The sequence below is a fragment of the Phyllostomus hastatus genome, unplaced genomic scaffold, assembly GCF_019186645.2.
Source record: "Phyllostomus hastatus isolate PE091 unplaced genomic scaffold, TTU_PhHast_1.1 phas_contig_477, whole genome shotgun sequence".
Lineage (NCBI taxonomy): Eukaryota > Metazoa > Chordata > Mammalia > Chiroptera > Phyllostomidae > Phyllostomus > Phyllostomus hastatus.
In genome coordinates, this window is record NW_025333889.1 from 1,507,305 (window position 1) to 1,534,976 (window position 27,672).

Here is a 27,672-nt window from a genome sequence, read left to right on the forward strand (position 1 = left end):
GAAGACGCCGAGGCCGGAAGTGGAAGGGACCACTTGCGAGGACGAGGAGGGGGGCACGAGCGCGCCGGTTCTTCATTGAGGAACCGACGCGATGAACATGGAGTTCCATGTGCGTCTTATGTAAAGAGAGCGACAGGCGCCGCAGCCAATGGACATGTGAAACTCGCAGGCCCAGCCTCCAGATATGCAAATGAGGCTGCATCGCAACCAATGGGGGCACCGGGGGCGGGCGCCGCGCGCGCGGTCACGTTTTCCACTATGTGACAGCGACGAGTCAGCGGCGGCGGCGGCGGCGGCGGTCTACGCTGGGGACGACGCGCTGCTCCTGGCAGCTGCGACAGCGAGCGCGGGGTCCGCGGACAGACGCGCGAGTCGACCAGGAAACAGGCGAAGACGCAGCTCCACGGTGAGTGCGAGGCGGGGAGGACCGGCTCCGGGCTGGGGCGGTCACTAGTGCAGTCGCCGCCGGCTCGCTGGTTACGTAACCGCCGCCGGTCGGTGCTGCCCGGGGCCGGCGGGCGGGCGAGTTTGGGGTCCTGGCAGGTGGGCTCCGGGGGCGGTGGCGGCTGCGCCAGCCCACGGAGGTGCGATCCCGGAGATTCCTGGGTCATGGGAATCCTTCTAGACTTGAAATTGGCCTGGAGGGTGAGGGATGGGTGGGTACTGTTATCCCCATTTTGCAGATCAAGAAACTGAGGTTCAGAGAGGTTAGAAAACTTGTCTCAGGTCCCAGAGCAGCTGTGGCCACCACACCAGCCTGTCCTTCTACAGATCATTTTTTTTATGACCTCTCCCTCACTCAATGGGGAGAGGGCAGGGAAAGGTCAAGGCAACCAAGGGCCAGTGCAACTGTTTCTGGGAACACGGGGAGCCCCTAGGGGAACTGGCTTCTTGCTCTGAGGCCAGAGAGCCATTTCTCCATCTGGGGAAGGGCCACGGGTGGGCGCTGGTCTAGGAGCCCTGCCTGCACAGTCCTCGGGTCCCCCGGAGTGGGTGAGCAGAGAGACTAGGAGGCCTGGGAACCCTGTGGGCCGGAAGGCACGCCTCGTGTGCCCCTGTGCCCGCGCTGGACTCCCCCGTTCTTTCTCTCCCCAGGTTTGGTAGACGGAGGGGGCCCCACTTTGTGATACAGCAATCACACCATCCTTCCGGGGTGTCCCTTGGATGCCAAGTCCTGGCCGTAGACAGGGGGCAGGTGCCAGCCTGCTATGCTCTTCCGGAAGGCCAGGTTAAGGGATGACAGCTCTGTTGCCATGGTTTCTGTAGCCCACGCAAATAAACCCGTGTGGTAAGCTGATTCATACCCAAAGAACAACAGAGTCGGAAGGTACCCTGGAAATCATCCAGGGCGGCCCCTCGCCTTGATGGGCGAGGACACCGAGGCCCAGACACCCGCGGGGCCCCAGCCCGGGTGCTGCAAGGCTTCCCTTCCCCCCGAGGGTCTCCATCTGGGTCCGGGTGAGCTGCTGAGGTTTTCTGAAAGCTTGAAATTGGGTGCTGACTCCTGACTGGACTGGAATTTTAGGGGGAGGGGCCTCTGGGCCCTCAAATGTTAAGACCCCCGGCGGCATAGCAGAAGCCCCCATGAGCACCCCCCCCCCCCCCTGCGGACAGAGCGGGGCCACTGACTTCTCCCTGGTGCCCCTACCCCCACCCCAGGGTCTCTGGTCCCAGGCTGGGTTTGACCATGGAGTTTTTAAGTACAAGGCTAATCACTTTTTACAAGGCGCAGGGGTAAGATGGAAAAGGCGCTTTTCCACTCCTTTTTAAGGGGAAAGCTACGTGATATGCCAACACAGGGATGGTGCCGTGGGTGTTCGGAGTTACCTGTCACTGTCATCGTGGTGTGATTCACTGGTGCAGAACTAACGCAGCCCAGGCTCTCTGTGGAGGCTGGTGCTGGTGGGGGGAGGCCCGCCCCGCTGCCCGCCGGCGGCTGCTGCCGCTGAGTGACTCAGCTCCCGCCCCCCCACCCTGCCTCAGTTTCCTTATCTGTAACAAGGGGTCAGGTGAGGCCATCTTTGAGGTCTGTTTCAAGGACTGCCCCGGCAGCTACATGGGCTTCTGACATGTTCTTGCCTTCAGACCTTGTAAGGCTGGTCTGGACGGCATGTCCCCCGAAGGCCAGGAGGAAATAGAAAGCGTTCTTTTCGTTTGTACTATTTCTCAAGCACATACTTTACTTTAGAAAAAACCCGGCCTCTGTTTTTAAATGGTGACGTAACTTCACCGGCCTCAGCGGACCTCTCTGCATGCAGTCAGAAGAACCCCACTCCGCATGTACTCTCTAGAACCCCAGGGCTAGGCAGACAGCCCGCGGCCCGCCCTGGCAGACACTGGCCCTCCTGTCCTCCCAGCGGGGGCCTCTGTGAACTCTTCATGCTCCTTGCCGCACGCCTGTGGCAGGTTTGTTACTGTATCTCCCAGTCTAGTGCAGATCAGTGGCAGTGGGTGAGCAGGTGAGCGGTCACTGGTCAGGGGGCAGGGGTCGTGGCCACTGGCCATGCTGAAGGCTGAGCGGGCTGCAGCCCTTGAAGGCCTGGAGGGTTTCCACTTCCAGAGAGTTCCTTCTGGCTGGGACAGAGACTTCTGGCTGGGGACACAGAGGGACAGGAGCAGCTCGGGGCGCAGGCCTTCGGGCAGCTCACTCCCCGAGGGCCGCAGCGGGGCAGCGGCGTCCAGCCTCCTCGTCCTTTCCAATCTGCGCTGGCCCGCGTCTGCAGAGTCCCAGGTGGAACTTAGAGTGCTGGAGGGTCCGGAGAGGCTGGGACACGCCGCTGCTCCCTAGCCGCCTTCCCCCCAGCGCTGGACGGCCGCGGTCACATTTTCCTCGGTTACCCGGCTGTTGCCATGGAGAACGCGGTGTTTGTTGAGCAGGACAAACATTTTCTTCAGATTACAGCGGGCTGGCCTCGGGGACTTGGCTCCGACCAGGAAGCAGCGGCGGGCTGTAAATGTGGGGCTGTAAACCTGGGGCTGTAAATCCGGGGCTGTAGAACACCGCCGGCTTGCGGCCGCGGCGCGCACAGGCTCCGGGATCCTGCTGCGTCAAGTGCCGGGAGAGGGAGTGTCAGTCCGCCAGGTGGGGACCAGGCTGGGCGGTGGCTCAGAGGGTCGCGGAGGGGCTGGGGGCTGGGAACACAGGTGCCCAATTCGTGGACCTACATCAAGCTGTGACCTTATGATTTGAGACTTTTCTGCTTGTGTTTATACTTCTGTGTCAAAAAGTTGATCGCCTTCAGAGATTGAACTGATGTCTGATTTGCATAAGGAAATGAACTTGAACTTACCCCTTTGGCTCAAGGCTCCTGAGCCAGAGCAGCCTTTACCCATCCTGGGGGGTGGCTGTGGCAGGTGCAACTGGGGCCCAGGCTGTGCTTGTGTTTCTTTTCTTTTTAACTATTTATTATGGAAACTCTGAATATATGTGACAGTGGAGAGGACAGTGTAAGGAACCCATGAACCCATCAGCCAGTTTCGGAGTTTCAGCCCTTGGCCCCTGCCCACCCTCCACCCCCCTCCTCCCCCTCCCGTATTCCTGGGAAGCCCGGCCCAGACGGTGACCTCAGCGCAGTCCACACTCTGCCCAAACGGCCCTCTGTCCGGCTGTCCGGCGGGGGCAGCCCGTGCTGCCAGAGGTATGGAGGAAGGACTGGAGTCCAGGCCCGAGATGAGCTCCTTTCCTTGGGTCTGACTGTCCTCCAGGGACAGGGACAGAGCCCGTGCGTGGACACCTGGGAAGGGGACAGCGGAGGGGACCCGAGGGGCAGGTGTGCAGCTCCTGCCAGAGGGGCAGCCCGGCTCTCCGGGCAGCCCCTTTCCGTGCCGGGCCCCCGGCACGCTGGCCCACGAGCTCCGCCCCCAGGGCTGGGAGCCTGGGGCTCCTGGGGCTGCCCAGGGCCCAGGCAGTGCTGCCCAGGCGGGTGGATGGTGGGAGGCAGCGTGCTTTGACGGGCATGTCGGCCTGCCGGCTTGGCGGCCTGGGGTGGGTCCGTGAGAGCCATCAGTGCTGAGTGGCGCGGCGCGTGTTTTCTGGAATGACGACGTCTGGGGCGGTTCGGTCCGGTTTGCTGTTTCACATTTCCGCCACACTTGCCTGGCCCTCTTTGCGAAAAGACTGTCTTCCCCCTGAGGGAGTCTTGTCCCTCCTTCTCGGTGCGCCCTGCTCAGACAGGCTGCCAGGGCAGGAGGGTGACAGCCAGGAGCCTCCGAGGGGCCAGGCCGAGCTCCCAGGGTGTGAGGGCAGCCTGCACAGTCGGTGCCTGCCCCTCCTTCCCCAGGAGGTGTGTGTGCACCTGGGTGGGGCCGCTGCCCCGAGTCCTTTACCCACGGCCGGCTCCCCCGGCGGTGAAATTCCTCCTTTTACAACCCACGGCACCTCTCACTGTGTCTGCCCCGTTGTGGTTGGCAGCGGTGATGACAGCTGGCCTCCGGTGGACACTGACCGCACCCCAGACACCTCGCACTTGGCCCCCGTCCCCCCCCCCCCCGCCAGCTGGTCGGAGGCAGGTGCTGCTGCGGCCCCATCTGACAGATGAGGGAACAGGCACGGGAGCTCAGGAACCTGCTCGGGACCCCATGGCCAGGAAGTGGGGGGCCCGCTGAAGCCCCCGCCGTCCAGGGGCTGCTCAGCAGCCACTCGGCCCTCATGATCCGTTCGGCAGGAAGGACCTGCCGTGTGCCGGGGCTGCAGGAAGAAATGGGAGGGGTCCGGGAAGCTAGGTGGGCAGCCCCTGGGAGGAGGGCGGGTCCCCGTCCCGCAGCCCCGTTAAGGTGGGGGTCGGATCTTGCACAGAACTCTCCAGCAGTTCCCCATCCCGGCAGAATGAACCCGGAGTCCGGAGTCCCGAGTCCGGCTCTGCCCCTGTGCGGCGCAGTTCCGGCCCTGACCTCAGAGGGCGCCCCTCTGGCCGTGGCCTCTCTGCTCCAGACTCCGCGACTTCGTCAGATGCCCCGCCTTTGCACTTGCTGTCCTTGCCTGGAATGTTCTTCTGCTGGCGTCCAGCCGGCCCACACTCTTGAGTCTGTCTTAGCTCAGGCGTCTTGGCATAGAGTTCCAGTCTCCTGGGAGGGGCAGCCCGGGCAGGGCCTGCGAGGGAGGGGCGAGCGAGGAGGAGGAGGAGGAGGAGGAGGGGCACACACACGAGAGGACGCCCTGGCCGGCCCCCAGCGGTAGGTCCCCCAGCCCCAGAGCCTCATCAGCAAGACTGCCCAGAAGAGACAGGAAAGGACAGAGAACGGAGCTCCGGGACTGCCCTTGTGGGGAGGGACGGGACAAGGACTGATCCGCCGGCCCATCCCCCGTGGTCAGAGTTCACCTCCGCAGACTGCCCTCCCTGCGCCCAGCCCCCCTCACAGGCCCTCTGGCAGCAGCCGGCGCAGCGTCTGACGCCACACATGCGGAGGAGCCAGGGGCGGAGGAGCCAGGGGCCGTGCAGCCCGAGGTGTGAAGCCAGGAGGAGCATGGGCGGGGGGGCTGGGCCCAGCCGCGGCGGGGACGGAGCCAGGGGCTGCAGGCCTGGGGGGCGGGGCCGAGGGGGCTGGAGTCCGCCCCGAGCACAGGGGCTCGGGTACCGGGTCAGACATGTCACCTGTCGCCTAGACGTGGGCCTGCCCGCCCCCACCCTCCTCAGCCTGCCCTGCTGCTTCCTCCTCCTCCACGCGGAGCGCTGGTCCCCGTGGGTGCCCTGACGTCTCCCCGCCGGCCGGAGCATGAGCTCCCGGGGGGCAGGGGGCCGTGCCCTGCCGCCGCCCTGGGTGCCGCACGCGGTGAGAGCGCGCCAGGCACCGCCACGCCGTGTCTGGACCCGAGCTGGCGCGTTCTGCGTGAGCCCCGCACGCGCGTGTGTGCGTGCGTGCGTGGTACAGCCTGCCGCCTCGCTGCTGCTGCCACGCACCGCCCCCGACGGGCTTGTTTATGCCCCAGCATTCCCCGCGTCAGCGCGTCCAGCCCCCCCTCTTCAATGGGCACGGGGCGCGCCCCAGTGCCGCCCTGCCGGTTCCGCCCCCCACGGAGAGTGTGCGGGGCAGTGGCCGTGAGGACGCTCGAAGCGGACGGCGTCAGGCCCTCGGCGCCGCGTCGGTAGTTGCCGCCGGCCGGTGGCACCTCTGCCAGGCTGGCGTCCGGCCCGATTCCTTGAGTGCAGGAGGCTGTGGGGCACCTTCTGCCTCCTGGGGACCCCCCTCCACGTCACCCCTCCCCACCTGGAGCCCGACACTGGCCTTTGGGAGCCTTGTCAGTGGGTCCCCTCGCCCTGATGTCCTGGCCTCGGGGCCCGGGAGGTGAGAGAAGGGGGTTATGCACCTAGCCACAAGGGGCCGGGGCGCCTGCAGCTTCTCTGCCCCCACACCTGGTGCCCCAGGGCTGCTCGGCTTGCGTGGCTCCCCTGACCCCCGCCACGCCCTTTCACGGCAGGGGGCGGGGTTGGTGGTGTTCCCCCCAGTACTCTCTGGTTTGAGTGGGTGTCTGTTTCCCGTGGACCGAGGAGGGCACCTCCCAGGCCTTCCTTTCACCCCGTGGCACCTCGGGCTACACCCACGTGTCTCTCTTCCAGAGTTAGTGGGAGTGAGCGCCTTCCCGCTGGTCTGGCTCAAGTTTCTGCCCCTGCACCCACCCACCCACCCACCCCCAAAGCACCCAAGTTCAAGTTCTGTCCAGCGCAGCGGTAGGCGCCCGTCCACCTGCAAACTAGTGACGTCAGTCTGGTGCGCACAGCACTCCCATGGCTCCCGGCTGCGGCCTGTTTCACACGGACAGAGTGTGGACTCCCGCTGAGCACCGTCCCCTCTGCCCCCTGCCCCCCTGCAAGCCCACTCAGACCCGCGCACTCAAGTGCTGGGGCTGGCGCATCGCCTGGAGCCCCTGAGCTCCCTGCTCTCTTCGCAGGGGGCGCCCGCTCCCCATAGCCACACCCTCCCCAAAGCCGCCCCCGCCTGCAGCCTCATCTCAGGGGTCTCCCCCTGCCCGCTGCCTGGCGATGGCCAAGATTGCTGAGCTCAGCTGCCCCCCCTCATCCAGGCAGACCCCAGACAACATGCAGGGTCCCAGGCCCCGCCAGCCACTCGGTGGGAGTCTGTATGTTTCCCAAAGTCCCCTCTGCTGGGCGGTGATCGGCAGTCTCGTCACCTCCTGGCAAGGCCGTCGGCCACTCCAGGTCAGGGGCTGAGGCTACCTAATCCCACCGCCTCCCTAGTTCCCGGCCGGCGGGCCTCCCTGACCGAGAACGCACAAGAGAGCCGGGCGATGCCCGCGGGTGGCCGGCGACTACCTGCCCGCTTGGCGAAATGGAGAGAAGGCTCCCGGGGCAGCCCTGTGATGGCGGCAGCGGCCACGGCGCGCAGTCTGGCTGACGACGTGTCTCCCCTTTGCCAGCTCCCTGCAGGGCCACCATGAACGGATTCGCGGGCTTTGCCCCCGGCCCCAGCAGCCCCACCCGGGACCCCGCGGAGCCCGCGCCCAGCCAGGCCCCGCTCCCGGAAGATGTGGACATGAGTGGCGGCTCCAGCGGGACCGAGGCCATGGAGAACAGCTCCACGGGACAGGACTCGCGGGGCAGCGACTGCGACGACAGCGGCAAGGAGCTGCGGATGCTGGTGGGGCCGCCGGGCGCCCGCGGGAGGTAGGGCCGCCGGGCGCCACTGTCGGGCCCCGTGTGTCTCCTCGGGGCCCCGTTTCTGCCGTCACCTGGTGGCTCTGCCACCTTTAGATCGTGCGGGTCGACTTTCTCCCCAGAGTTTTGAAAATCTTGTTAACTTGGAACGACTGACACACCCCGGGGTCTGCCCTTCCCCGTCCTGCCGCCAGGGCTGGTGTTGCAGGGCCGCCCGCCCTCGGAGCAGCGGTGGGCGTGGGGGGTGGGGGGGGCGCAGGCGGCGAGGCGGGCGGCCTCTGCATGCCGCAGACGGCACGGCCTTGCTCCCTTAGCCTGGGGTCCCCGAAGGTCTTACGTTCCCGTGGGACCTCAACCGCGTGTCTCTTGTGGTGGTGGGACCAGCCTGTCCCCAAGGGGGTGCGGGTGCGGGGCAATGGTCTCTGAGCTCTGCCTCCATTTCCCGTCCCCGCAGTCCAGACGCCTTCAGCCTGATGCTGAAGTCAGAGCACCACCCGTCCACCAGCGGCTGCAGGTGAGGCCCCTGAGACCCGTCGTCGGAGGTCAGGTTCCGGGGGTATGGGACTCCTTTACGCTTCAGCTAGAGCCTGTTAGCCCCTTCAGACACTGGCCGTCTGTCCCCACGGGCTGCCCACAGCCCCACCCCCCACGAGGACTTGGGTCTGTCCCCATCCAGCTCTCCCCCAGCAGGCCTCGTCCGCCTCTGAGACGCGTCCACCTGGGACGTCCTCGCCCCGCTGAGATATCTGTGACAAATGTATCTGTAGTTTCCTGCCCACAGACATTGTCACTGCTCGCTCACGTCCCAGCACGCCACGGCTGTCCTCCGTGGTCAGCATCACGTGACCCCTCTCCAGCTGAGACAGACAGGGAGCGCCCAGCTCGGCCATTGGTCAACTTGGCTAGGTGGTGGGTCGACCAGCAGGCCTTGCTGGGCATGGCCCAGACCCTACTGGGGTCGGGGGGGGGGGGGGAGCCAGCTGGAGGGACGTCCGACTCGTCACTTGGGCTGAAGCAGTGGTTCCCCAGGGGCGAGTCTTTTCCATCTGGAGACACTTTCTGTGGCCCCAACCGGCGAGGGTGCTGCCGGCCCCCAGGAGGTATGAACCTGAAAACAGAAGGCTGGGGCGAGAGGCAGCGGGCGTTTATCTGAAAGCACAAAGAATAGCTGTCAGGACGCACCGGTGCCGGCAGACACCCAAACAGCGCCCCAAGCGGGAGGCAGAGGCCAGGGGTGTCCGTGAGACGGGAGGGAGGGAGCCATCTCACCCACAGAGGGAAGGCAGGGCGGCTCTCTGGCCGGTGAGGCACTGGTGGCACTAATCCGAAACGACGCTTTCACCTCCAGTCTGGCAGCTGTACCACCTGCTGTCTTGTTACTTTACCTTTGTGAGCTGCGCTCCGGGACACGGCGTCGCCCATTTGAGCGTTCCCCAGGCCCGGGGCCGCAAGCACAGGCAGTCCCTCGGCCGGGGCAGCTCTGAGTCCGCGTCCAAGCCGCTCCGTGCATGTCGCTGCTCACCGGGGCGAGGCCGGGGGTGCCGCGAGGAGCTCCTCGGACCCCGGTGTCCTGGGCCTGGTGGAGAAACCAGACCGGACGCAAGTTTCTCCAGAAAAGGGCCCGGAGGCGGGCGTCTGACTGCCCCTGTCTCTGCCCCCGCAGCAGTGAGCAGTCTGCCAAAGCCGACACGCACAAGGAGCTGATCCGCACGCTCAAGGAGCTGAAGGTCCACCTCCCCGCGGACAAGAAGGCCAAGGGGAAGGCCAGCACGCTGGCGACCTTGAAGTACGCCCTGCGGAGCGTGAAGCAGGTGAAAGGTGCGTCCGCCGGGCGGGTCTGTTCAGGCCTGTGGACCCAGCTTCTCGCCCGCCCCAGCGAGAGCCGGACGGTTGTGGCTGTGGCTTTGGCTTTGGGGCCCTGCTGCCTCGGGGGGAGGGGTTTAGGAGTTGGGTGAGGCCGCCCTGACTGGGAGTCTCCGTTCACCCGGGCCCCACTGGTGGCGGGAAAGGACGGAGCAGGGAGAACACCAGCTGGTAAAAGAAACCCACTTACAAGACGCCACTGTGCTGCTCCGGGCTGGGGCCGGGGCCGGTGGGGCGAGGACAGTGCGCGTCCCCCAGGCCCCGGCGGGAGTTGGGGGCCCCGACGCCCTGGCAGTAGGAGCTGCCAGGAATGGAACCGAGGCCACCCCTCCCCACCCCCAGCGGCCGACTGCGGACCGCCGTCTTGAAATGATGGCGGCGACGGCGCTCTTCCCGGAGAGGCAACGTCTTCAAGCGGCTTCACCCAAGACTCTGGGCTGTCCGTTTCCGTGCTGCCGGGGACCCCCGAGCTGCCGGGGTGGTGGTCTGTGGGCCGGCGGGCCCGGCGCCCCCTCCCACCGTAGGCGCGCTCAGAGACGAAGTCTCCGACGCCCAGCTCCCACCCACCTGAGGGCGTCCATCCGTCCATGTGGGTCTCATGGTCAGGGGGCAGCACAGGACGGCCTTTAGCGCCCGTGGGCGGACTGGCCGGGGGCTGTGTCTAAGGACCCAGGGCAGAAGCCGCTTCCCCAGAGCCCGGGAACTGACACCACTGCCGCCCAATCGCGAACCGTGGCGCTCAGACACCTCCATGCCCTCCCCTCCACTCCGAGCCCCTACACACCTCCCTTCACCGGCTGCTACCGCCGGCAGACGCCCGTGGCCCGGGTCTCAGGCCCCCACGGTGCCTCTGTCCCCAGGCCGGGTCCCCCGTGCCCCTGTGCTCGTTGGTCTGGATGGGTGTCCTGTGGAGGCTGCCGGGGAGGCAGAGCAGGGGCTGCCGCAGCCGACCTGCGTGGGGACGGGGACGCAGCCCCGGACTGACGCCCTCGTGGGGCACGGTGCGCTCTGGGCGGAACCCGGCGCCGTGTTAAGAGGACGTGCACCTATCGTTTAAAAACTGTCACGGAGGGCTTTCTGATTTCCAAGGGCAACCCCAGGCCTCTGTTTGTTTGGCCCGCTCCGTGTGCATGTGCGGGGAGGCGGTCCCCCCGCCCGCGTGTCACAGAGCCGTGCCCGGTCTCTCCCGCAGCCAACGAGGAGTACTACCAGCTGCTCATGTCCAGCGAGAAGCCTGCGTGCGGCGCGGACGTGCCCTCCTGCACCCTCGAGGAGATCCAGAGCGTCACCTCCGAGTTCATCCTAAAGAACGCGGTGAGTGGTGTGTGCGTGCGTGCGTGCGTGCGCGCGTGCGCGTGTACACGCGGGCCAGTGGTCCTTCCGCCGAGCCCCGCCCCCGCCGCTGGCTGGGGCGGGGCAGCCGGGGGCGGAGTCTCAGGGAGGGAGTCCGGACCTCGAGGAAAAGAACGTGAAGTCCGCTGCTCAGAGCACAGCCCCCTCGCAGACGTCTGTGAGAGGCTGTCCCCTCCTGGCCACTCCGCCCTGTGCCTCCCACGTGGGAAGACACCCCCACCTTGACCGAGTGTCCTGCCCTGCAGGGTGAGGACACCCCAGGGGATGTTTGGCCACTTCGTGGGTGGGGCCCCGGGACTGGAACTCAGCTGCAGGAGACTGCAAAGCTCACGCATTAAGCGGTTCACAAAGGAGGGGCCCCAGAGGTCTGGGGAGGGGACACGGGCCAGCCGTGCCCTGAGCCCCCAGGTCTCAGGGAGCAGAGCGCAGGGCAGGCGAAGCTGCCTGGTGACTGGGCTCCCACGCTGCCCGCCTCCTTCCTCCAGCACCCCCTGCCCCCCGCAGCTGTGAACTCGAAGGGCCCGGAGCCCCTGGCAGCCCCCGGCACCCCCCGGCACCCCAGGGGAGGAACACGCCAGCCCAGGTGACAGAGGGAGAGGGGAGCGTGGCCCTTCCATCTCCAGATCAGCCAGCCCTGGCACTGGGGGCTCCGTGCCCGAGAGTCCTGAATGGGCATCTCTGGGGGATCGGCACCCCCGGGTTCCCTTTCGCAGTGGAACCCCGATGTGGTTCTTCAAACACTCTCCTGTTTGGACCCCGCTGCATAGGAGGGAAGTGGAGTGATTCTGATCAGGGCTCAGGGAGGGGCCCAGGACCCGCCCCACCTTCCACGCTCCTGCCACCCGCCTGTCCCCCGCCCCGCCCACTCTCACCGCGGCCCGTGCTTCCTTCCAGGACATGTTTGCCGCGGCCGTGTCCCTGGTCACCGGGAAAGTCCTGTACGTCTCCGACCAGGTGGCCTCCATCTTCCACTGCAAGAGGGATGCCTTCCGCGACGCCAAGTTCGTGGAGTTCTTGGCGCCCCACGACGTCAGCGTGTTCCACAGCTCCACCACGCCCTACAAGCTCCCACCCTGGAGCGTCTGCAGCGGGACAGGTGCGGCCCGAGCGGGGGCGGGCAGGGGGGGGGCGCTGGCCCCCTCTCCTCGGCCGGAGACCAGGCCACGGCCATCGCCGCCCTCTGTCCTAGCGAGAGGTCCAAGGGTGTTTGTTCCGCGTCAGTCCAGGGAGAAGGACAGTCTTTCCATACTTTTCAGAGGGCGGGGGTGCATCACAGAGGCTGCTGCATGTAGGAGGAGGCCTTTGGACGGGAAGTGGCTCTGAGCGGCCGGCGTGGGGCTGGGTCTGCGGAGTGTGGGCAGGCTGGGGCACATATCTGGGGGCGTCCGCAGAGGGGGCTCCCACTGCTCCCCGTGCGTGCCCATGGCCGCCTCCGGCGTGACGGTGGGACTGCGTCCGGAGGGCCTGGACACCGTGTCCAGCACCCGCACACGTCTTGCCCATAGTAGGTGTGGGGGACTAGGCGACCAGACAAGACTCAGCAGAAACCTGGGTCAGGGCCCCGGCAGCAGCTGGACTGCAGGAAGGGCCCCCCCTCCAGCCCAGGCTGTTCCCACAGCCCCTCCGGCTTGCAGTACCCAGGGTGGCCAGCGGGCGTCCCCCAGTGAAGCGTCGCCCTCACTGGGCTCACACTGCAGAGCTGAGGGCAGAGGGGGCACAGAAACTCCAAGGGGTCCCGAGGGGTGAAGGGGAGGAGGGCGAGGCCGGGGGTCCCCAGACAAGCTGGGGCAGCCGTCCCGGGCCCAGAAGCACAGCAGGCGTTCGGGTGACTCTCGGGCAGAGGACACTCGCTTTTGGCTCCGGATGGAGAGCCATCCCCTGGCTCCCGAAACGCTGCCCGAGGACCGTCCGGTCAGATCGCCGGCGCACGCAGGGCGTGTCCGGGGGGGGGTAGGGGGGGGCCCAGGCAGTGCTGGTCCCCGCACAGCAGGGGCTCCCTGCGAACAGGCTGGTGCCCCGTCCCTGAGGGGCGTGGCGAGTTTTCGCCTGGGTAAGAATGAAGGGCCCGGTGACGTCTTGGAGGCCTGCCCCGGCCTGTCATGTTGTATCGTTTCCCTGTCTGGTGACTGCGCTGCTTCCCCTCATCGCTGCAGCGTGGGGGAAACGACTGAGTGAACGGTCGCGTCTGAACGCCCTTTGTTCCGGGACCCTTCCCCTTGCCTGTGCTGGGGTCGCCCCGCTGACCCCTGTTCCTGCTGGGGTCGCCCCGCTGACCCCCGTTCCTGCCGGGCGTGTCTTTAAAGGAGTTAGTGAACAGATTGATGTAAGCCATGAAAAGCCAGCCATTGTTTCTGTCAGAAGCGAGTATCCCCCCAAATGGGTCGGTCGCCACGTTTAGGGCTTTCTGTGCAAAGGTCCTGCCTGTCAGTCAGAGTCTCGCAGAGTTCAGAGGTCACTCAGCGCGTCTGGGGCGGCGTTGAGCCATCCCCAAGGTGGCAGACTCCTGCCTGCCCGCGGGGAAGCGCCCCACTCCTGAAACGAGACTCCACGTCAGCCAGAGCTGGGGGGACACGCCCAGAGGCCCCACGCTGGGCGGGTCGGCCTCGCCCCCGGGCTCCGATGGAGGCAGGCGTGGGTCCAGGGAACGGGGCGCCGGCTGCGCGTAGCAGTGTCTCAGGTGCTGACTTGGGGGTGTTTCTCCCAGATTCTTTCGCTCAAGAATGCATGGAGGAGAAGTCTTTCTTCTGCCGCGTCAGGTAAGCCTGGCGCTCCTAACCTGGAAGCGGCACGACCCTTACGCCCCAAGCCCTGGTGGGGCGCGGAGGTGGCCCGGGTGTCTCCCCACGTCCCAGCTTCACCGGGGGCGGGGATAGCCGCAAGCCCACCAGCACCTGGTCTTGGGGGCTGGGGGCCACGCGGCGCGTGGATTCCTGCAAAGGGGGTGGAAGCACCTGGTCGAGTTGTGTCTTAAAGGTGCGGGGCTAAGACAGCACAGGCAGCCCTTCAGCCCTTCAGCCCCGTCCTCACCCGAGGAGGGGTGAGGAGGGGCCCGAGGGGGCTGGCCTTGCTGTCTGCCACCTGGAAAGGGGCCAGAGGTCCTCGCCCGGGGAGTCAGGGACACCAGGGTCCCCGAGGACCCCCAGACTGCGTGCAGGCTTTGCTCCGAGCATGCCTTTTTGAAGAAGCGAGTTTTCCGGGAAAGCCCAAGAGCTTTCCCAGAGGGTTGTTGGCCTGAAACGGGGAGCCGGCTGAGCACCTCGCCGCAGTGTCAGAGGGCCCCCCCTTGCCCACACAGTGGGGCCCTCAGAAGTTGGGCTGCGACCCCGCTGCTGGAGCAGCATCCCTTCCCCCGTTAAAATGCAAATGGCTCCAGAGATGCGAGCAAAGCCTCGCTCACTGCCCAGGGCTGGTGACTTAGGTCTGCAGTGTCATGGGGACTCCGAGGGCGGGCAGGACAGAGGCCAGGGGTGGCGGGCCCAGAGACTGCAGGGGGAGGGGCACAGACTGCAGGGGGAGGGGCACAGGCTGCAGGCCCGGGCAGCCGTCCAGCTCCCCCTGGCGGGCATCTGTACCTCCGGTGGAGGGGTGACAGCCCGCGGTGGGGGCCGGAGCTGGCAGTGAGGGACGTCCCTCCGGTCCTGACCCCACCCTCTAACGGCCCTCTCCTCTCCAGCGTCGGGAGGAGCCCCGAGAGCGAGGTCCGCTACCAGCCGTTCCGCATGACGCCGTACCTGGTCCAGGTGCCGGAGCAGCGGGGCCCCGAGAGCCAGCTGTGCTGCGTGCTGCTGGCCGAGAGGGTGCACTCGGGCTACGAAGGTGACGGCAGGCCCGGGCCGCCCCGGCTCCTCTGGTCCCCGGTCCCTCCCGTGGGTCAGACCCTTGTCTGTGGGGGGCTCCAGCCCGGCTTCCCAGGTGCTGGGCAAAGCCTCCTGCCCCTCGACACTCCGCACGCCACCTGTGTCACCTGGCCCGCCTGGCCACCTCCCCGCACAGTCACGGGCCTGCGTGCCGACGCCTGTCACCCATGCCCAGGCTGTCCCCGTGACCGTGGGTCCTTTGCCTTCCCCGTCCGCTGCCTTCTGTCCGGGTAGTGGCAGCAGCCCTGACAGGTCCGGTGCCCAAGTCCCTGCCTCCCCTATGCCCCCCACGGCATCCCCCACGGTGTCCCTCCGTGCCAGGGACGCTGGCACTGCTGAGAACCCCACTCCATCCGCACCCCTAATCGAGAAAGTGCGAGCCTCCTCCCCGCTCTCCTTGGCCGGTCCTGCCTTCCCGGGTCTGCCGGCTCCTGCCCGTAGACGGCGCCCGGCCCCCGGCTTTGCTCCTGCTGCGCCCCATCCCCGCCTGTACCAACCCAGTCCCCGCAGCGGGGTCCTTTCCCGGCCCTGCCAGCTCCGCGGGCCACCTCCTGCCCCCAAACACCCAGACCTGGGTTCTTCGAGGCCCTTTGCCGCCTGATCCCGCCCTCCTGGGGACCCTCCTAAGTAGCTTGCGACAGGGTTTGTACCAGCCACAGCTCCTGCCCGGGAGGCCCAGGTCTCGCTGCGGCAGCTGCGCAAAGCTGTGACCTCAGAGTTCTGTGCTGAGGGCGTCCTCCCGGCGGGCACTGCGCCCTCCGGCAAAGGCATTTTCCCGGCAGCGGGAACCTTCTGGGCGTGCGGCGTCCTCTCGGCTGCCCGAGGGGACCCTGCGTGCAGAGCGTGGTCTCGCAGACGTTCCCGGAAGGGCGGCAGGGTCACTTAGGTCCCACAGGCTATTCCCCCGCGTGGTGAGCGTGTCCGTCTCGGACGGAGCAGCTGGGATTGTGCGTGTTCTGTCCACGGACCTGGGAGCGGAGTGGGGTTCTGGATGCAGGGTTCCCGTGGCTCTCGTTGCCTTTGCCCGCCTCGGGGGGCTGGGAGGTCCCGATGCGGTGGTGACGTTGGCTGAGAAGTTTGAGTCCAAATGCTCGACTCAGTTTAAAAGGAATCTGTTCAGCTCGTCCAGTAAGGCCTTAGAAGCCTTGGTGAAGGCTGGGCTCCCGGAGAAGCCGGGGCGCCAGCGCGCGGCCCTGGGAACGGGCCCCCTGGCCGCCCGGGCCGGCTGGTCCCCAGAGCGGCGGGCGGCAGCCCAGTCCATGTCCCCTTCGTGTGGTGCCCGTCCCTCGGGGGCCACGTGGCCACTAGTCCTGTCGCCACGTTACGAACGCCTTTCTCAGAGTCCGACGTTTGAGCCCAATTCTATTCTTTCAGCCCCTAGAATTCCTCCGGAAAAGAGGATTTTCACGACCACACATACACCCAATTGTTTGTTCCAGGACGTGGACGAAAGGTAAGCCCCGCGGCGCTGTCCCCGCTGCCCCCACGTTCGTGTCCCGCGTGCGTCTCAGAGCCAGCGCGGCGTCCTGGGGCCCCGGGCCCCTCCCCAGACACTCGGGGTGCGGCCGTGTCTCGGTGGTCACCTCAGGGCGAGGGAGAGCTCAGTGAACGCATTCCTGGGCCTTCGTATTGCCTGTGGCGACCGACGGAGACTCTCGCGTGTCCTTGGGCCGTGAGATCTTGTGGGTCACACTCAAAGCCTCCGGAGACGTGCCCTGTGAGCGGGACGCTGCGGGGGGGCTGTGTTTAAACTCCTTTCAGAGTTGGACAGGACTGGGCGCCAGTGCGGGTGGGGACGGCGTGCCGGGGACGGCTGCACACGCGTGGGTGCCCCCTCACCCACTGCCCGGCGCCCCCCGTGGGTGTCGCAGCCAGGACGCTGCAGCTGCTCCAGGGGCACAGACCTCTGAGGGGTCCGGGCTTGCCAGCGCAGGGCCAGGGGCCCCGAGCGCCTCCCCGGCTCCTCCGGCACAGACACGCGGGGACAGAAAGGGCCGCCGGCCACCAGTGGCCGTGGTTGGGAGAAGAGTTCTCAGAGACCCACGGGAAGCAGACTGGGAGCGCCAGCAGATGAGCTCTCTGAAACGGGCCAAGGTCACCTCCACAGACACTGTCGAGGGTCAGGGCCTCCCCACCACCCACCCCTGGGTGCAGGCCACAGGGCCTCATGGGAAGGGTCTGCTCTCGGGCTGCCGGGGACCAGCAGCCTCCAGCTCCGAGCTGCGCAGGGGCCCGTCGCCAGCCACCTGCGGCGGGACTGCGGAGAGAAGGCTCCCAGGCCCAGGCTCCCAGGCCGCACCGGCCCTGCCTGACCAGGGCCCGCAAGGGTGGGGCCTGGGAGCTGCATTTGTGAGGCAACCCAGGGAAAACTTTTATTCCTCCAAGAATCTAAGAATTGTCTGCAACCCGGCCCGCGAGTGGACTCAGTGTCAGGCAGGAAGGAAGGTTGGCGAGCAGTTGTGCGGATACTGTGGGCCCACCGCCCACACAGCCGCCCCCAGCAAGGCCGCCTGCTCTCCCCCCTCCCCCTCCCTTCCCTCCCCTTCCCCTTCTTCCTCCTCCTGTTACCCTACCCCCGCCCCCGAGGGCCAGGCCTGGGGGCCGGAGGGCATCGGGAACATTCTGTACATCCGGCCAAAGGAAAACACAGGCCTGAGAGAGTTCCGCACCACGGGGAGTGGGGGGGGCCGGGGGGGGGTCACATTCCAACCCTCCAAGGAGAATGGCCTTCCACGTGAGCAGAAGAGTTTGGAAAGTGTCGGTGTGGACTCGGGCTCGGGCCGAGAGGAAGGCGGAGCGGCAGCGCACCGGAAGGGAGGGGACACTGGACCGCGGGGGGGCGGGGCAAGCAGAGGGGGCGGGGCAAGCAGAGGGGGCGGGGCCCAGCAGAGGCGGGAGGGCTCCGCAGAAGGTTGACGCGAAGCCTTTCTCAGAAAGCAAATGGACAGCTCCCACAAGACCGGTGGCCCCGAGGACGGCTCCCAGGGCCGGAATGGTGACCCCAGGGAGGCCTCGGTAGAGGGACCAGAGCAGGCAACCCCCCTGAGTGGGAAAAGATGCAGGCGTGGCCTGCAGGTGCAGGCAACACTCGTTAAAACAAAAACAGCCCACGCCAGCCCACCCCTGGCCAAACCCGTGAAACCCAGAGAGGAGAAGGACCTGCAGAGAAGACGAAGGAAAGCACTTTCACGGCGGACTCTCCCGGGGGACGGAACAGCGCGGGGGCGCCCAGCCCCTGCCTGCGGGCCGCACGGGGCCTCAGCCCTGCCTTCCAGGCCCCAGGGGCGCTGTCCTCTTTGCCGGGGCGATCGCATGAAAGGCCACCGCTCTGTTGGCCTGGTCCCCAAATTCCAGTTCCCGGGGGGCCTGCAGGCTGCCCCTCTCCCCATGAACAGACGGGCAGTTTTGGGGTGGTCAGCTGGCCCGTCGGGATGCCGCACTCGGGACGTGTGCCTGAGCGCGGCTGCAGCGGTGACCCCCGTGTGCGCTTGCCTTGCAGGGCGGTCCCCCTCCTGGGCTACCTGCCCCAGGACCTGATCGAGACCCCCGTGCTCCTGCAGCTGCACCCCAGCGACAGGCCCCTGATGCTCACCATCCACAGAAAGAGTAGGTCCCTTTCTCGCCGCCCCCCCCCCCACCCCGAGGGCTCTGACGAAAGTGGCGCGTGCCCGGGCGTGTCCTGGGGTCCGACCCGCTCACAGCGCGTAGGGGGCAGGCACCGCCGCCCGCCCCGGTCCTGGCGCTGTCTGCGTGTTCCTTTGGGGTCCCCGGCCTGAGCAGCATCTCACACTCACTGTTGGCGACCCGGCAGGTGGGAGGAGGGGACACAGGGTCCACCTGGTGGGGGCGGGGAAGGAATGGCCAGGCCAGGGTGGTGGACATCGCGTGTGCCCCCAAGCCCAGGCCTCGCAGAGCCAGGCGGCCTTGGAGAGGCCCCGCGGCAGCTGGCGGGCGGTGTGTGGCCTCCTGACGCTGCCGGCAGCCGCTGCGGAGCCGCTGGGAGCACAGCGGGGGCCGGAGGGCCGCAGCTCGGGGCCAGTGTCGGCGGCCCCCCGAGGTGTCCGGAGGCCCCACGCCTGCTCGGGCACCTCGGGGGGTCTCGTCCCGCGAGCCTGGCTGCCGCCCGCCTGAACGCTGTCTCCTCTCCCAGTCGTGCAGGCCGGCGGGCAGCCGTTCGACTACTCGCCCCTCCGGTTCCGCGCCCGGAACGGGGAGTACGTCACGCTGGACAGCAGCTGGTCCAGCTTCATCAACCCCTGGAGCCGGAAGATCTCCTTCATCATCGGGCGGCACCGAGTCCGAGTGTGCGTGCCCCTGGGGCCCGGGCCGGGCTGGGGGGCCGCCCTGGGCGGGGGGCTTGTCCCTGCCCCAGGCCGGGCTGGGGGGCGGCTGGGCGGGGCAGCCCGGGGGTCTGCAGGGAGGAGGCGGGCCCCACGCCGGGCTGTGCGGCGCGGCCTGCCTGACCATGACCACCACACAGGGGCCCCTTGAACGAGGACGTGTTCGCGCCGCCGGGTGCCGAGGAGCCGCCCCCGCAGGCGGGCGTGCAGGAGCTCACAGAGCAGATCCACCGGCTACTGCTACAGGTGGGCGCCCGGCGGACCACAGCCCCCCCCCACCTGGCGGGCAGCCCGAGCGCTGCCCCGGGTCCTGGGGCCCCTCCCCCGCCCCGGGGCCTCCCCCCACGCTGCACCCGGGGGCCTGTTCTCCCCCCGCCCAGTGTGGGGGGTTGGGGTGGAGCCTGTCCCGGGTCTGGACCACCGTCGCTCCCACAGCCAAGTCTGGGGCGGCCCCGGCCTCGTACTCCCGGGGTGTCTGTCTCTGACCCGCAGCCCCGGGCGAGCAGCTGAAGGACGCACCTTCTGCTCCCCCGCTCAGCCCCCAAGTCCCGGGTCAGACCCCAGGCGAGACCTCCCACGTGGGGACAGGGGTCCCCCCAATCCAGGACGCTGCGCTGGCAGCGGGAGGGTCTTGGGAACGCCTGCCCCCATCCCTGGGGCCGTGGTGCTCACGAGACATCAGCGTGACCACAACGCCCCTGCGGCTCAGCAGCCTCCTGCATCCTGGGCAGCCGACGGGGTGTGGGGGGGACTGTAATGCTCCGGGCTCTGTTTCCGAAACCCCAGGTAGAGCCGAGACCGGCCCATTCCGTGAGTGGGGGGGAGCGCAGCAGATGAACAGAGTCCCTCTTAGGGGGGTCTCCCCGAAAACCGGGGTCCGGGGACCCAGGTGCTGCAGGTGGAGGCTGAGAGTCTGGTGCAGCCTGACCCTGGGCCCCCACGCAGTGCCCCCTCATCCTCGCCCAGCGCCGCCTTCCCCGGGTGGCTCCTGGCCCCCCTGTGCCCCCCAAGCCCCGGACCCAGGCCTCCTGTCTGCTCCCCGCAGCCGGTCCCCCACAGCGGCTCCAGCGGCTACGGAAGCCTGGGCAGCAACGGGTCCCACGAGCACCTCATGAGCCAGACCTCCTCCAGCGACAGCAACGGCCACGAGGAGGCGCGCCGGCGGAGAGCCGTAGGTCCCCCTCTGGGGTGCCCCTGCCCGCCGCACCCCGCCCCCAGCCCCCCGACTTGCGCCTGGGGCTGCCCCTGGACCCCGTTCACGGGGACTGACTTGGTCGTCTCTCGACGAGAACCGCAGCAGCTGGAACTGGGGTGGAAGGTCCGGGTGACGGTCACTCAGAGCGGGCAGATGGGGCCGAGGGGACCCGCCTGCGGGAGGGCTGGGAACCTTGTACTCCCTGCGGTAGAGCCGGGGCCTTGGGGCCGTGGGTCCGACTCCCTCCTCCGAGCGTCCGCCGGAACCCCCCTCTCGGCGGGGCCTGACGGCCTGTGATGGAAAGTAATGTGTTCGTTTCGGTTTTCTTCAAGGAAATGCCCAAAAACGGCAGTAAGGTCAAAATGAAAAGTCACTATTCCGATGAGTCCGGAGAACAGAAGGGAAGATCTGCTGCAGGTGAAGAAACTGCGTGTTTCCCGAGCGACGCTGTAGTCTGGCGAGGTCTCCCCGGCGTTCGTGTCTACCTTGGGTGGCGGGGAGTTACCTCTCAAACCCGTGCGCCCCTCGGGCGGCACCAGGGCCCTCACCCTTTCCCCACGCAGCCCTGTGTTCTGTGGGGAGGCTGGTGCCCTGCAGTGCGGCCGGGCCCTGGGCCTCGTGCAGGTGAGCCCACGCCCACGCGTGCACAAGAGCGCCCAGGCAGCCGCCCTGGCCCTGGGGGGCTCTCCCTCGCCCCCTGTGCTCAGGCCGCCCTCCTCCCAGAAGCTTCCCCTGAGGACCTGGGGCCAGAGCTCACCTCTGACCGGGGTGCTCGGCCTTCGGGACACCCAGGCGGGCACTTCTGCCCTGGCGCTGCCGGGCCTGGGGGACGCCGATGAGTGAGGCCCCCGGGGGCCAGTGTGCAGGCGCGAGCTGAGGGCAAGGACTCCAGTGCCCTCCAGGCCGCTGCACCTGTGCTCACCCCTGGGGCTGGGCTGTGCCGGGCCTGACGGACCTCTGGGAGCTGGGGGATACCGACTGACCATATAGCCCCCCGAAGTTTCAGGAGCACAAGCAAGGCCCGGCCTTTCCCACTGCCCAGTCCCTGACCCTGGAGACAGCCCAGACCAAGTGCCGCTGAGCCCCGGGCCCCTCCTCAGATAGCGCAGTGGCCCCTGCCCACCCCGGGCTTCAGTGTCTGCGACTCCCGGCCTGGGCCCCCAGCCTCCCCTTCAGGTAGAAACACACGGGGCGGGGGGGGGTTTGGGGGAGACAAGTATTGACCGAAAGCAACGTTGCCATTCTTCTAGACGCACAGAGTGGATCCCCCACTCAGGTGACAGCCTTCCGGGACGCGGAGAAGGACAGCTCCGGCGCCAGCCCGGCCAAAGCCGCCTTTCCGGAGGAGCTGGCCTGCAAGAGCCAGCCGGCCGGCTCCTACCAGCAGATCAGCTGCCTGGACAGCGTCATCAGGTGCGGGCGCCTCCCGCTGCCCCCTCGGAGGCTGCCCCCCTCCAGGCTCGGCCAGCCGTGGGGTGACGCTTCAGTCTGTGACCTCCCCCGACCCCCGCAGGTACCTGGAGAGCTGCAGCGAGGCCACCACCCTGAAGAGGAAGTGTGAGTCCCCGGGGAGCCTGCCCACGCAGAAGGCCAGCGACAAGCGGAAGGCCAGAGGCAGCCCCGGGCCCCCTCCTGCAGGTGCGGCATTTGGGGGTTGGCCGTGGAGTGGCTTCTGGAGACCCCCACGGGGAGAGCTGGCACCCAGGGAGGCCCCGAGCCCCATTCGTCCCTCCCACTGGCCCGGCAGCGGCGGGGACACAGTGGTGGGTGCAGGCTCCTTGGGAAATGACCGCGGTGCTGAGACGTCAGCAACCTTCCCACCCCTGAGAGGTGACGGTGGCTCTGGGTTCCGAGACAGGAGCCCTGGGGGCTGCCCGAGGCCCCCCAGGTGGGCCCGAGTTCCGGCAGGCTGCTTCCTGCGTCGGAGGGTTAGCTCAGTCCGACGACCTCTCAGGCTGCTCAAACGGTGTGTGTGCGTGTCCCTGGCGGTCGTCGCCAGGGCTGGAAATCAGGCCCCGTTGGGACAGCAGCTCGGGTGGCTGGACAGTCACACTGTGACGGGCAGCCTGCACCCGCCCGCAGGGAGGCAGCCCTGAGCTGGGCCCCCTCGGCCCGGCCTGGCCGCCTGCCCCCGAGGCCCCCCCCCCCGCCCCGCCGGTGTGAGAGCTGAGTTGCTCCCATGGAGGGATGCCCTCGTCTCCGCCTCCCCGGCGCATCAGCACCCGAGGACGGCCCGCCAGGCACCGCGGTGTGCACAGACCCTGCCGTCTCCTGGGTCCGGGGCCCGGCAAGCTCGGGGGGCGTTTCTCACGCAGCAGGGTCACAGCCCCCCGTGTTCTCTCACAGAGGCGGCGGCGCCCCCCAGGGTGGACAGACACGCGGGCGTGGGCGCGCACCTGACCGCGCTGGCACTGCCGGGGAAGGCGGAGAGCGTGGTGTCGCTCACCAGCCAGTGCAGCTACAGCAGCACCATCGTGCACGTGGGCGACAAGAAGCCTCCACTGGAGCTAGGTACGCTGGCCAGCGGGCGGGCGGCGTGGAGGGCCCAGTGGAGACCCGGAGCTCTGGCCCCCACCTTGAAAAGCGGTTTCCCCCGTGGGCGCGTGCAGGAGAACCCTAGCACAGCCCGGCAAGGGGGACCGGGGAAGTGCAGGGCGGCGCGGACCCACCGGTCCGGATCCCGGTGTGCTCTGGCGCCACCTGCTGGCCGTCTCTGCTCAGGCGTAAATACGCGCGGGACCGGGTGGCGGGGAGCACAGGCCTCCCGAGACTGCGCAGGGCCCTGGGACTCTCCCTTTGTTGGGCGTTGGGCCCACGCGGCCCTGGGAACTGGTGTCCTCTCCCCCGCTTGCCCTGCCGGGCCTAGCCCTCCTCCCCTTCAGTGTCCCCGCTTCCCGGTGCGAGGGCAGGAAGGGGCCAGTACAGGTCTGCAGGGAGGCACGGCCCAGGGCTGCCTGTGTGCGTGGCCCTCCGGGGTGCCCCAGGAGGACCCGGGACGGGCTGTGCCCGGAAGAGGGAGACGGCCAGGCAGAGAGCCCGCGTCGCAGTCGGGGTCGGGTCCCCTCCCGGGGCTGCTGTCCCGTCCTCCTGCCCTGTCCTGTCTGGGCCCCCGTTCCCAGGGACCCCGCCTCCACGCCGTGGCCTGAAACAGGGTGGGGGCGCACAGCAGCCTCCGTCCGCTGTGTCTGTAAGCCAAGGGCAGCCAGGGAGTGCCCACTGTTTGAGGCTGATGCCCAAGATGCCCAAGGAGCCCGGCCGTGGAGCCCGGGCAGCGGGCTGTCACCGCGGTCCGCCTGTGATTGTGGGCTGTCTCGGAAGGCCGCACGGACGCGCCCTGGGTTCTGCCCTGTGGGGGGCGTTTCAGTGTCAGAGGTCTCAGTGTGGGGTCGCCAGTTGCTCTCTAACGCCACATGCCCGGGCCCTTGCCGACTGGCCCTTGCTGACCTGCGGTCTGCGTCCCCTCCCGCAGAGATGGCGGAAGACCCTGTGAGCGGGCCCGAGTCCCTGGACTGCCTGGTGGGTGCCGCCCTGCCCTGCAGCCTCGGCCCGGAGAAGGAGCCCTTCAGGAGGCTGGGCCTCACCAAGGAGGTGCTGGCTGCCCACACGCAGAAGGAGGAGCAGAACTTCCTGCTCAAGTTCAAGGAGACAAGGAAACTCAATGTCCTGCAGTCCCGCTGCCATCACTACTTGCAAGAAAGGTCCAGGGGGCAGGCGAGTGAGAGAGGTAGGTGGCGGCACCTGAGTTAAATGTGGGTCAAAAAAAGAGAAAGCTTTATTTTTAGTAGTGCTCGGTCCGGTGTGGCTTTCAAAGTATGAAGTGTCCCCAGGTCAGGACACCTGAGTTTGCCAGACAGCGGGGGGTGGGGGGGAGACTTTGAACATCATGTCCCCACGGGACCGGTGCTGTGAACCGCGGTGACAGTCGCAGGCCAGCCCTGTGGAATGCAGGGCGGTGGTGTCAGTTCAGCGTCACGGACACGTCTTGCCTGGGTGACGGAGGGGGGGGGACCCCAGTCCGTGGGCCCACGCAGACAGGGCTCCCGGAGGCCCGGGCAGCCACAGCCGCCACCGCACCGACCGTGAGCACGGTGCCGAGGGGCGTGGGGTGCCGGCTCCTGAGGGAGGGGGAGCCCAGGCTGAGGCCGGGGGGCAGCCTCCTGGCTGGGCCGACAGCGCCCCGCTGCGGCCGCCAGAGCCGGACAGGGCGTGTGGGTGCGTGCGGCTGCCCTTCGGCCGAGAGCAGCCAGCCGGTCAGGTGACCTCGGGTCTGACAAGCCAGTACTGGGGGGCAGCGCAGAACGGCCCGCTTTTTAACGTCCTTGGGACAAATGAGACCTTTCTGACCCCCCGTATCACTGCCGTTATTTCATAAGGAAGTGACATTTTACTTGCAAAAGAAAGCAAGAAACGCGATGTTCCAGTGAATGGCGGTCCTTTGAACTGACCAAATCTAGTCCCGTGAAAACTGAACATCCCGCCCTGGTTCTTCTCACGGCAGCGAGCGAGCGTCCGGGCCACCGTGCGGTGTGCCCGGCGGTCCCCGGCTGGCCTCTGGGGACCTGGGGCTGCTGAGCTGGCGGGCGCCTTCCGGCTGCCAGGTTGCCCAGGCCTCGGGAGCTGTCGTGGCGGGGATCACGCGTGTGTCCCCGTGTTCACGCGGCCTGTTTCTCCCTCGCCGCAGCCACTCCCGGGCCGAGAAACACGTCCGGAGCGGACTCGTCCTGGAAGAGAGCCGGGAAGAACAGGAAACTCAAGTCCAAGCGGGTCAAGCCCCGAGACTCCTCCGAGAGCACCGGCTCCGGGGGGCCCGCGCCGCACCGGCCCCCGCTGCTGGGCCTCAACGCCACGGCCTGGTCGCCGTCGGACACGTCGCAGTCCAGCTGCCCCGCGGCGACCTTCCCCGGCGCCGTGCCCGCCTACTCGCTGCCCGTGTTCCCCGCCCCCGGCATCCTGCCGGCGCCCGGGGCGGTGGCGGCGGCACCCGTGGGGGCCCACGCCAGCTTCGCGGTGCCCACTGTGCCGACGGACACTCATCACGAGTTTGCGGTCCAGCCCCCGCCCTTCGCCGCCCCCCTGGCCCCGGTCGTGGCCTTGGTGTTGCCCGGCTACCCCTTCCCCGCGGTGACCGCACACCTGCCGCCGGCCTTCCTCCCCGGCCAGGCGGTCCCCACCTCGCAGCCCGAGCTCCCCGGGCGGACCTCGCCCCACAGACAGCCCTGCCCTTGTCCTCGGGCGGAGCGCGGGCCACCCGTGTCCCGTGTGGCCACCCCCGCTACCCCACCGGCGGCCGCCGGGCCCTCTGGCCGGGCCTCCCCGCCGCTCTTCCAGTCCCGAGGCAGCTCGCCCCTGCAGCTCAACCTGCTGCAGCTGGAGGAGGCGCCCGAGGGCAGCACCGGGGCCGCGGGGGCCGCGGGGCCGGACTGCAGACCTGGCACGTCCTGGGACTGGCCGCCCACAGCGCCGCCGACCTCAAGGACGCCCTGCCGCGCTTTCCCTGCGGCGGGCGGCCCCGCAGCCCCCACGGTAGGTCCGCCCCTCAGGTGCAAGTATTTTCTAGGCGGGGTCCCAGCAGGCGTTGCAGTTTGACATAACGACGTGATTAGCGTTTTCCAGTGAAATGTCCCCATGGAGGAGACCGGGGGTGGGGGGGGTGCTCTGTGTCGCCTTGGGGTCTGAAGGAAGCAGGATTGGTTGTCTGGTGGCGAGTGCAAGGTCCAAATGGCCCAGGTGGCGTGGGGGCTTGCTGTCACAGGCCTCGAGATTCCAAGTGAAAGCCGCGAGGACAACGCACAGTGGGCTAAGTGTCAGAGCGCAGCTCCTCAGAGGTCAGGGGGCAGAGGCTCTCCTGGGACATGTCGGGGGGCTCTAGAGCAGGCCGGCTGCCCGGTCCTCCCGCGCCTCCAGGGTGCCGCTGTGGTGCTCCTGGTCCCTTCGAGGGATTCTCGTTTCCCGTGGGCTTCGCGTCCTGACCGCCTGGCTGTGCAGCGGCGGCCCGAGCGGCCGCGGCAGTGCCCCTCCCCGTGGGTGCTGCATGGAGGGCGTGCGCGCACTCCCCGGCCTGTGCCCCCAGGAAAGGAGGGGACCCAGGACGCACAGCTCAGCCTCCCAGTGTGGCTGCCGCCCTCCCCACTCTTATCGCTGGGGTCTGGCCTGTGGAACCCAGGGCCAGGATCTGAGGATTGGGGGACCCCCAGGAGCGGCCTCGGGTGTGAGGGGGCATCTCCCTGCCTCCCCGGCTGCTCTGCTGCAGGAGCCAGCGTGAGGCTCCCCCGCAACCCCCGCCTCGGGATCCCAGAGCCACCGTGGTCCGTGTGATTCTCCCGAACCCGGTGGAGGAGGGAGGCAGCGTCTCAGTGCGGTCCACTCGGCCGCGGCCTGGCGCTCAGCTGCCAGGGCCCCACTCTGTGCCCAAGCAACCTCGTGCTGGCCGTTGCCCCGAGCCGGGTCCTGACCTGGCATTTGCTTCCTGTTCCCAAAGCTCGAGGAGCCCTCAGACGCCCAGCACAGCGACGCCCTCTCCACGTCCAGCGACCTGCTCGACCTCCTGCTGCGCGAGGACCTCTGCTCGGCGGAAGGGTCAGCCCTGTCGAGAAGCGGGGCCTCCGCCGCCTCCGACTCCCTGGGCTCCGGCTCGCTGGGCTGCGGCGCGTCCAGAAGTGGGACAGGTCTGTGGGGTGCGGCGGGAGCCGGGGTCCTGGGGTTGGGGGTGCGTTTCGGCTGCCGGGGCTCCGGTGGGTTTAGAAGACTCTCCCGTGGGGCCCCTGGACAGGCTGCAGGTCTCCCGCACTGCGGGGCCCCACTGCACCAGAGCCACAGGCTGCCGGTGTCCGGGGCCCAGCGCCCAGCCCTAGGCACAGACCAGGCCCACGGGGGCCCTGCCGTTCTGGCAGGCAGGCAGGCAGGCAGGCGCTCCGCCCCAGGAGGCGGGCGGGCCCTCCCCATCACAACTCTCCCTCACACCTGCGCACCTCCCTGTCCCCCACGGCAGGACGCGCGTCCCTGCTTGCCCGGAGGGCCAGTCAGGGCTCCCCTTCCTGAGCTGGTTCTCTCTGGGGAGCCTCGTGTCTGGGTCACGCGCTGTGTCCACCGGTCAGTCGAGCGTGAGCTGGACCTGCTGTCCCGGACAGGCACCTCCCCACACTCCCAGGCCCCACTGTCCCCAGTGAGCCTCCCTGCTCCGGCCCTCGCTGGCCTCGCCCCCTCCTGGGGGCTCTAGAGCTGACGAAGCCAAACCGCCATCTCCGTGGCCTGGCTCGGCGAGAGGGGCCGAGGGCCGGGGGGGCCGCGCCACTTCTGAGACGGGTCCGCAGGGCTGCCCCGGCCTCCCCGGGAGAGCCGCCCCTGTGGCACGAGCCCGTGTCCCCCATTCGTGGTCCAGCCGTCTGAGCACTGGGGAGGGGGCAGCCCCCCGCACCGGCGCACGTCTCCAAACGGGGCCTCTCCACTCCCTCCCC

General features: G+C 68.1%; 1 protein-coding gene across 1 annotated transcript in view; it reads left to right on the forward strand.

Annotated features, from left to right (window-relative positions):
* The first annotated feature begins 273 nt into the window (after nucleotides 1-273).
* The window catches only part of PER2 (period circadian regulator 2), a 31,506-nt gene continuing 4,107 nt past the window's right edge, over nucleotides 274-27,672 (forward strand). The window contains exons 1-20 of the mRNA XM_045845558.1: nucleotides 274-406; nucleotides 7,373-7,619; nucleotides 8,065-8,124; nucleotides 9,274-9,428; nucleotides 10,666-10,787; nucleotides 11,721-11,922; nucleotides 13,531-13,582; nucleotides 14,500-14,642; nucleotides 16,058-16,136; nucleotides 18,183-18,289; nucleotides 18,834-18,987; nucleotides 19,164-19,269; nucleotides 20,069-20,194; nucleotides 20,551-20,635; nucleotides 21,469-21,631; nucleotides 21,732-21,856; nucleotides 22,565-22,729; nucleotides 23,688-23,942; nucleotides 24,900-25,741; nucleotides 26,697-26,883. Coding sequence (XP_045701514.1) covers nucleotides 7,390-7,619; nucleotides 8,065-8,124; nucleotides 9,274-9,428; nucleotides 10,666-10,787; nucleotides 11,721-11,922; nucleotides 13,531-13,582; nucleotides 14,500-14,642; nucleotides 16,058-16,136; nucleotides 18,183-18,289; nucleotides 18,834-18,987; nucleotides 19,164-19,269; nucleotides 20,069-20,194; nucleotides 20,551-20,635; nucleotides 21,469-21,631; nucleotides 21,732-21,856; nucleotides 22,565-22,729; nucleotides 23,688-23,942; nucleotides 24,900-25,741; nucleotides 26,697-26,883 — 3,358 coding nt within the window. The 5' untranslated portion in view covers nucleotides 274-406; nucleotides 7,373-7,389. The remainder of the gene's footprint in view (nucleotides 407-7,372; nucleotides 7,620-8,064; nucleotides 8,125-9,273; nucleotides 9,429-10,665; nucleotides 10,788-11,720; nucleotides 11,923-13,530; nucleotides 13,583-14,499; nucleotides 14,643-16,057; nucleotides 16,137-18,182; nucleotides 18,290-18,833; nucleotides 18,988-19,163; nucleotides 19,270-20,068; nucleotides 20,195-20,550; nucleotides 20,636-21,468; nucleotides 21,632-21,731; nucleotides 21,857-22,564; nucleotides 22,730-23,687; nucleotides 23,943-24,899; nucleotides 25,742-26,696; nucleotides 26,884-27,672) is intronic.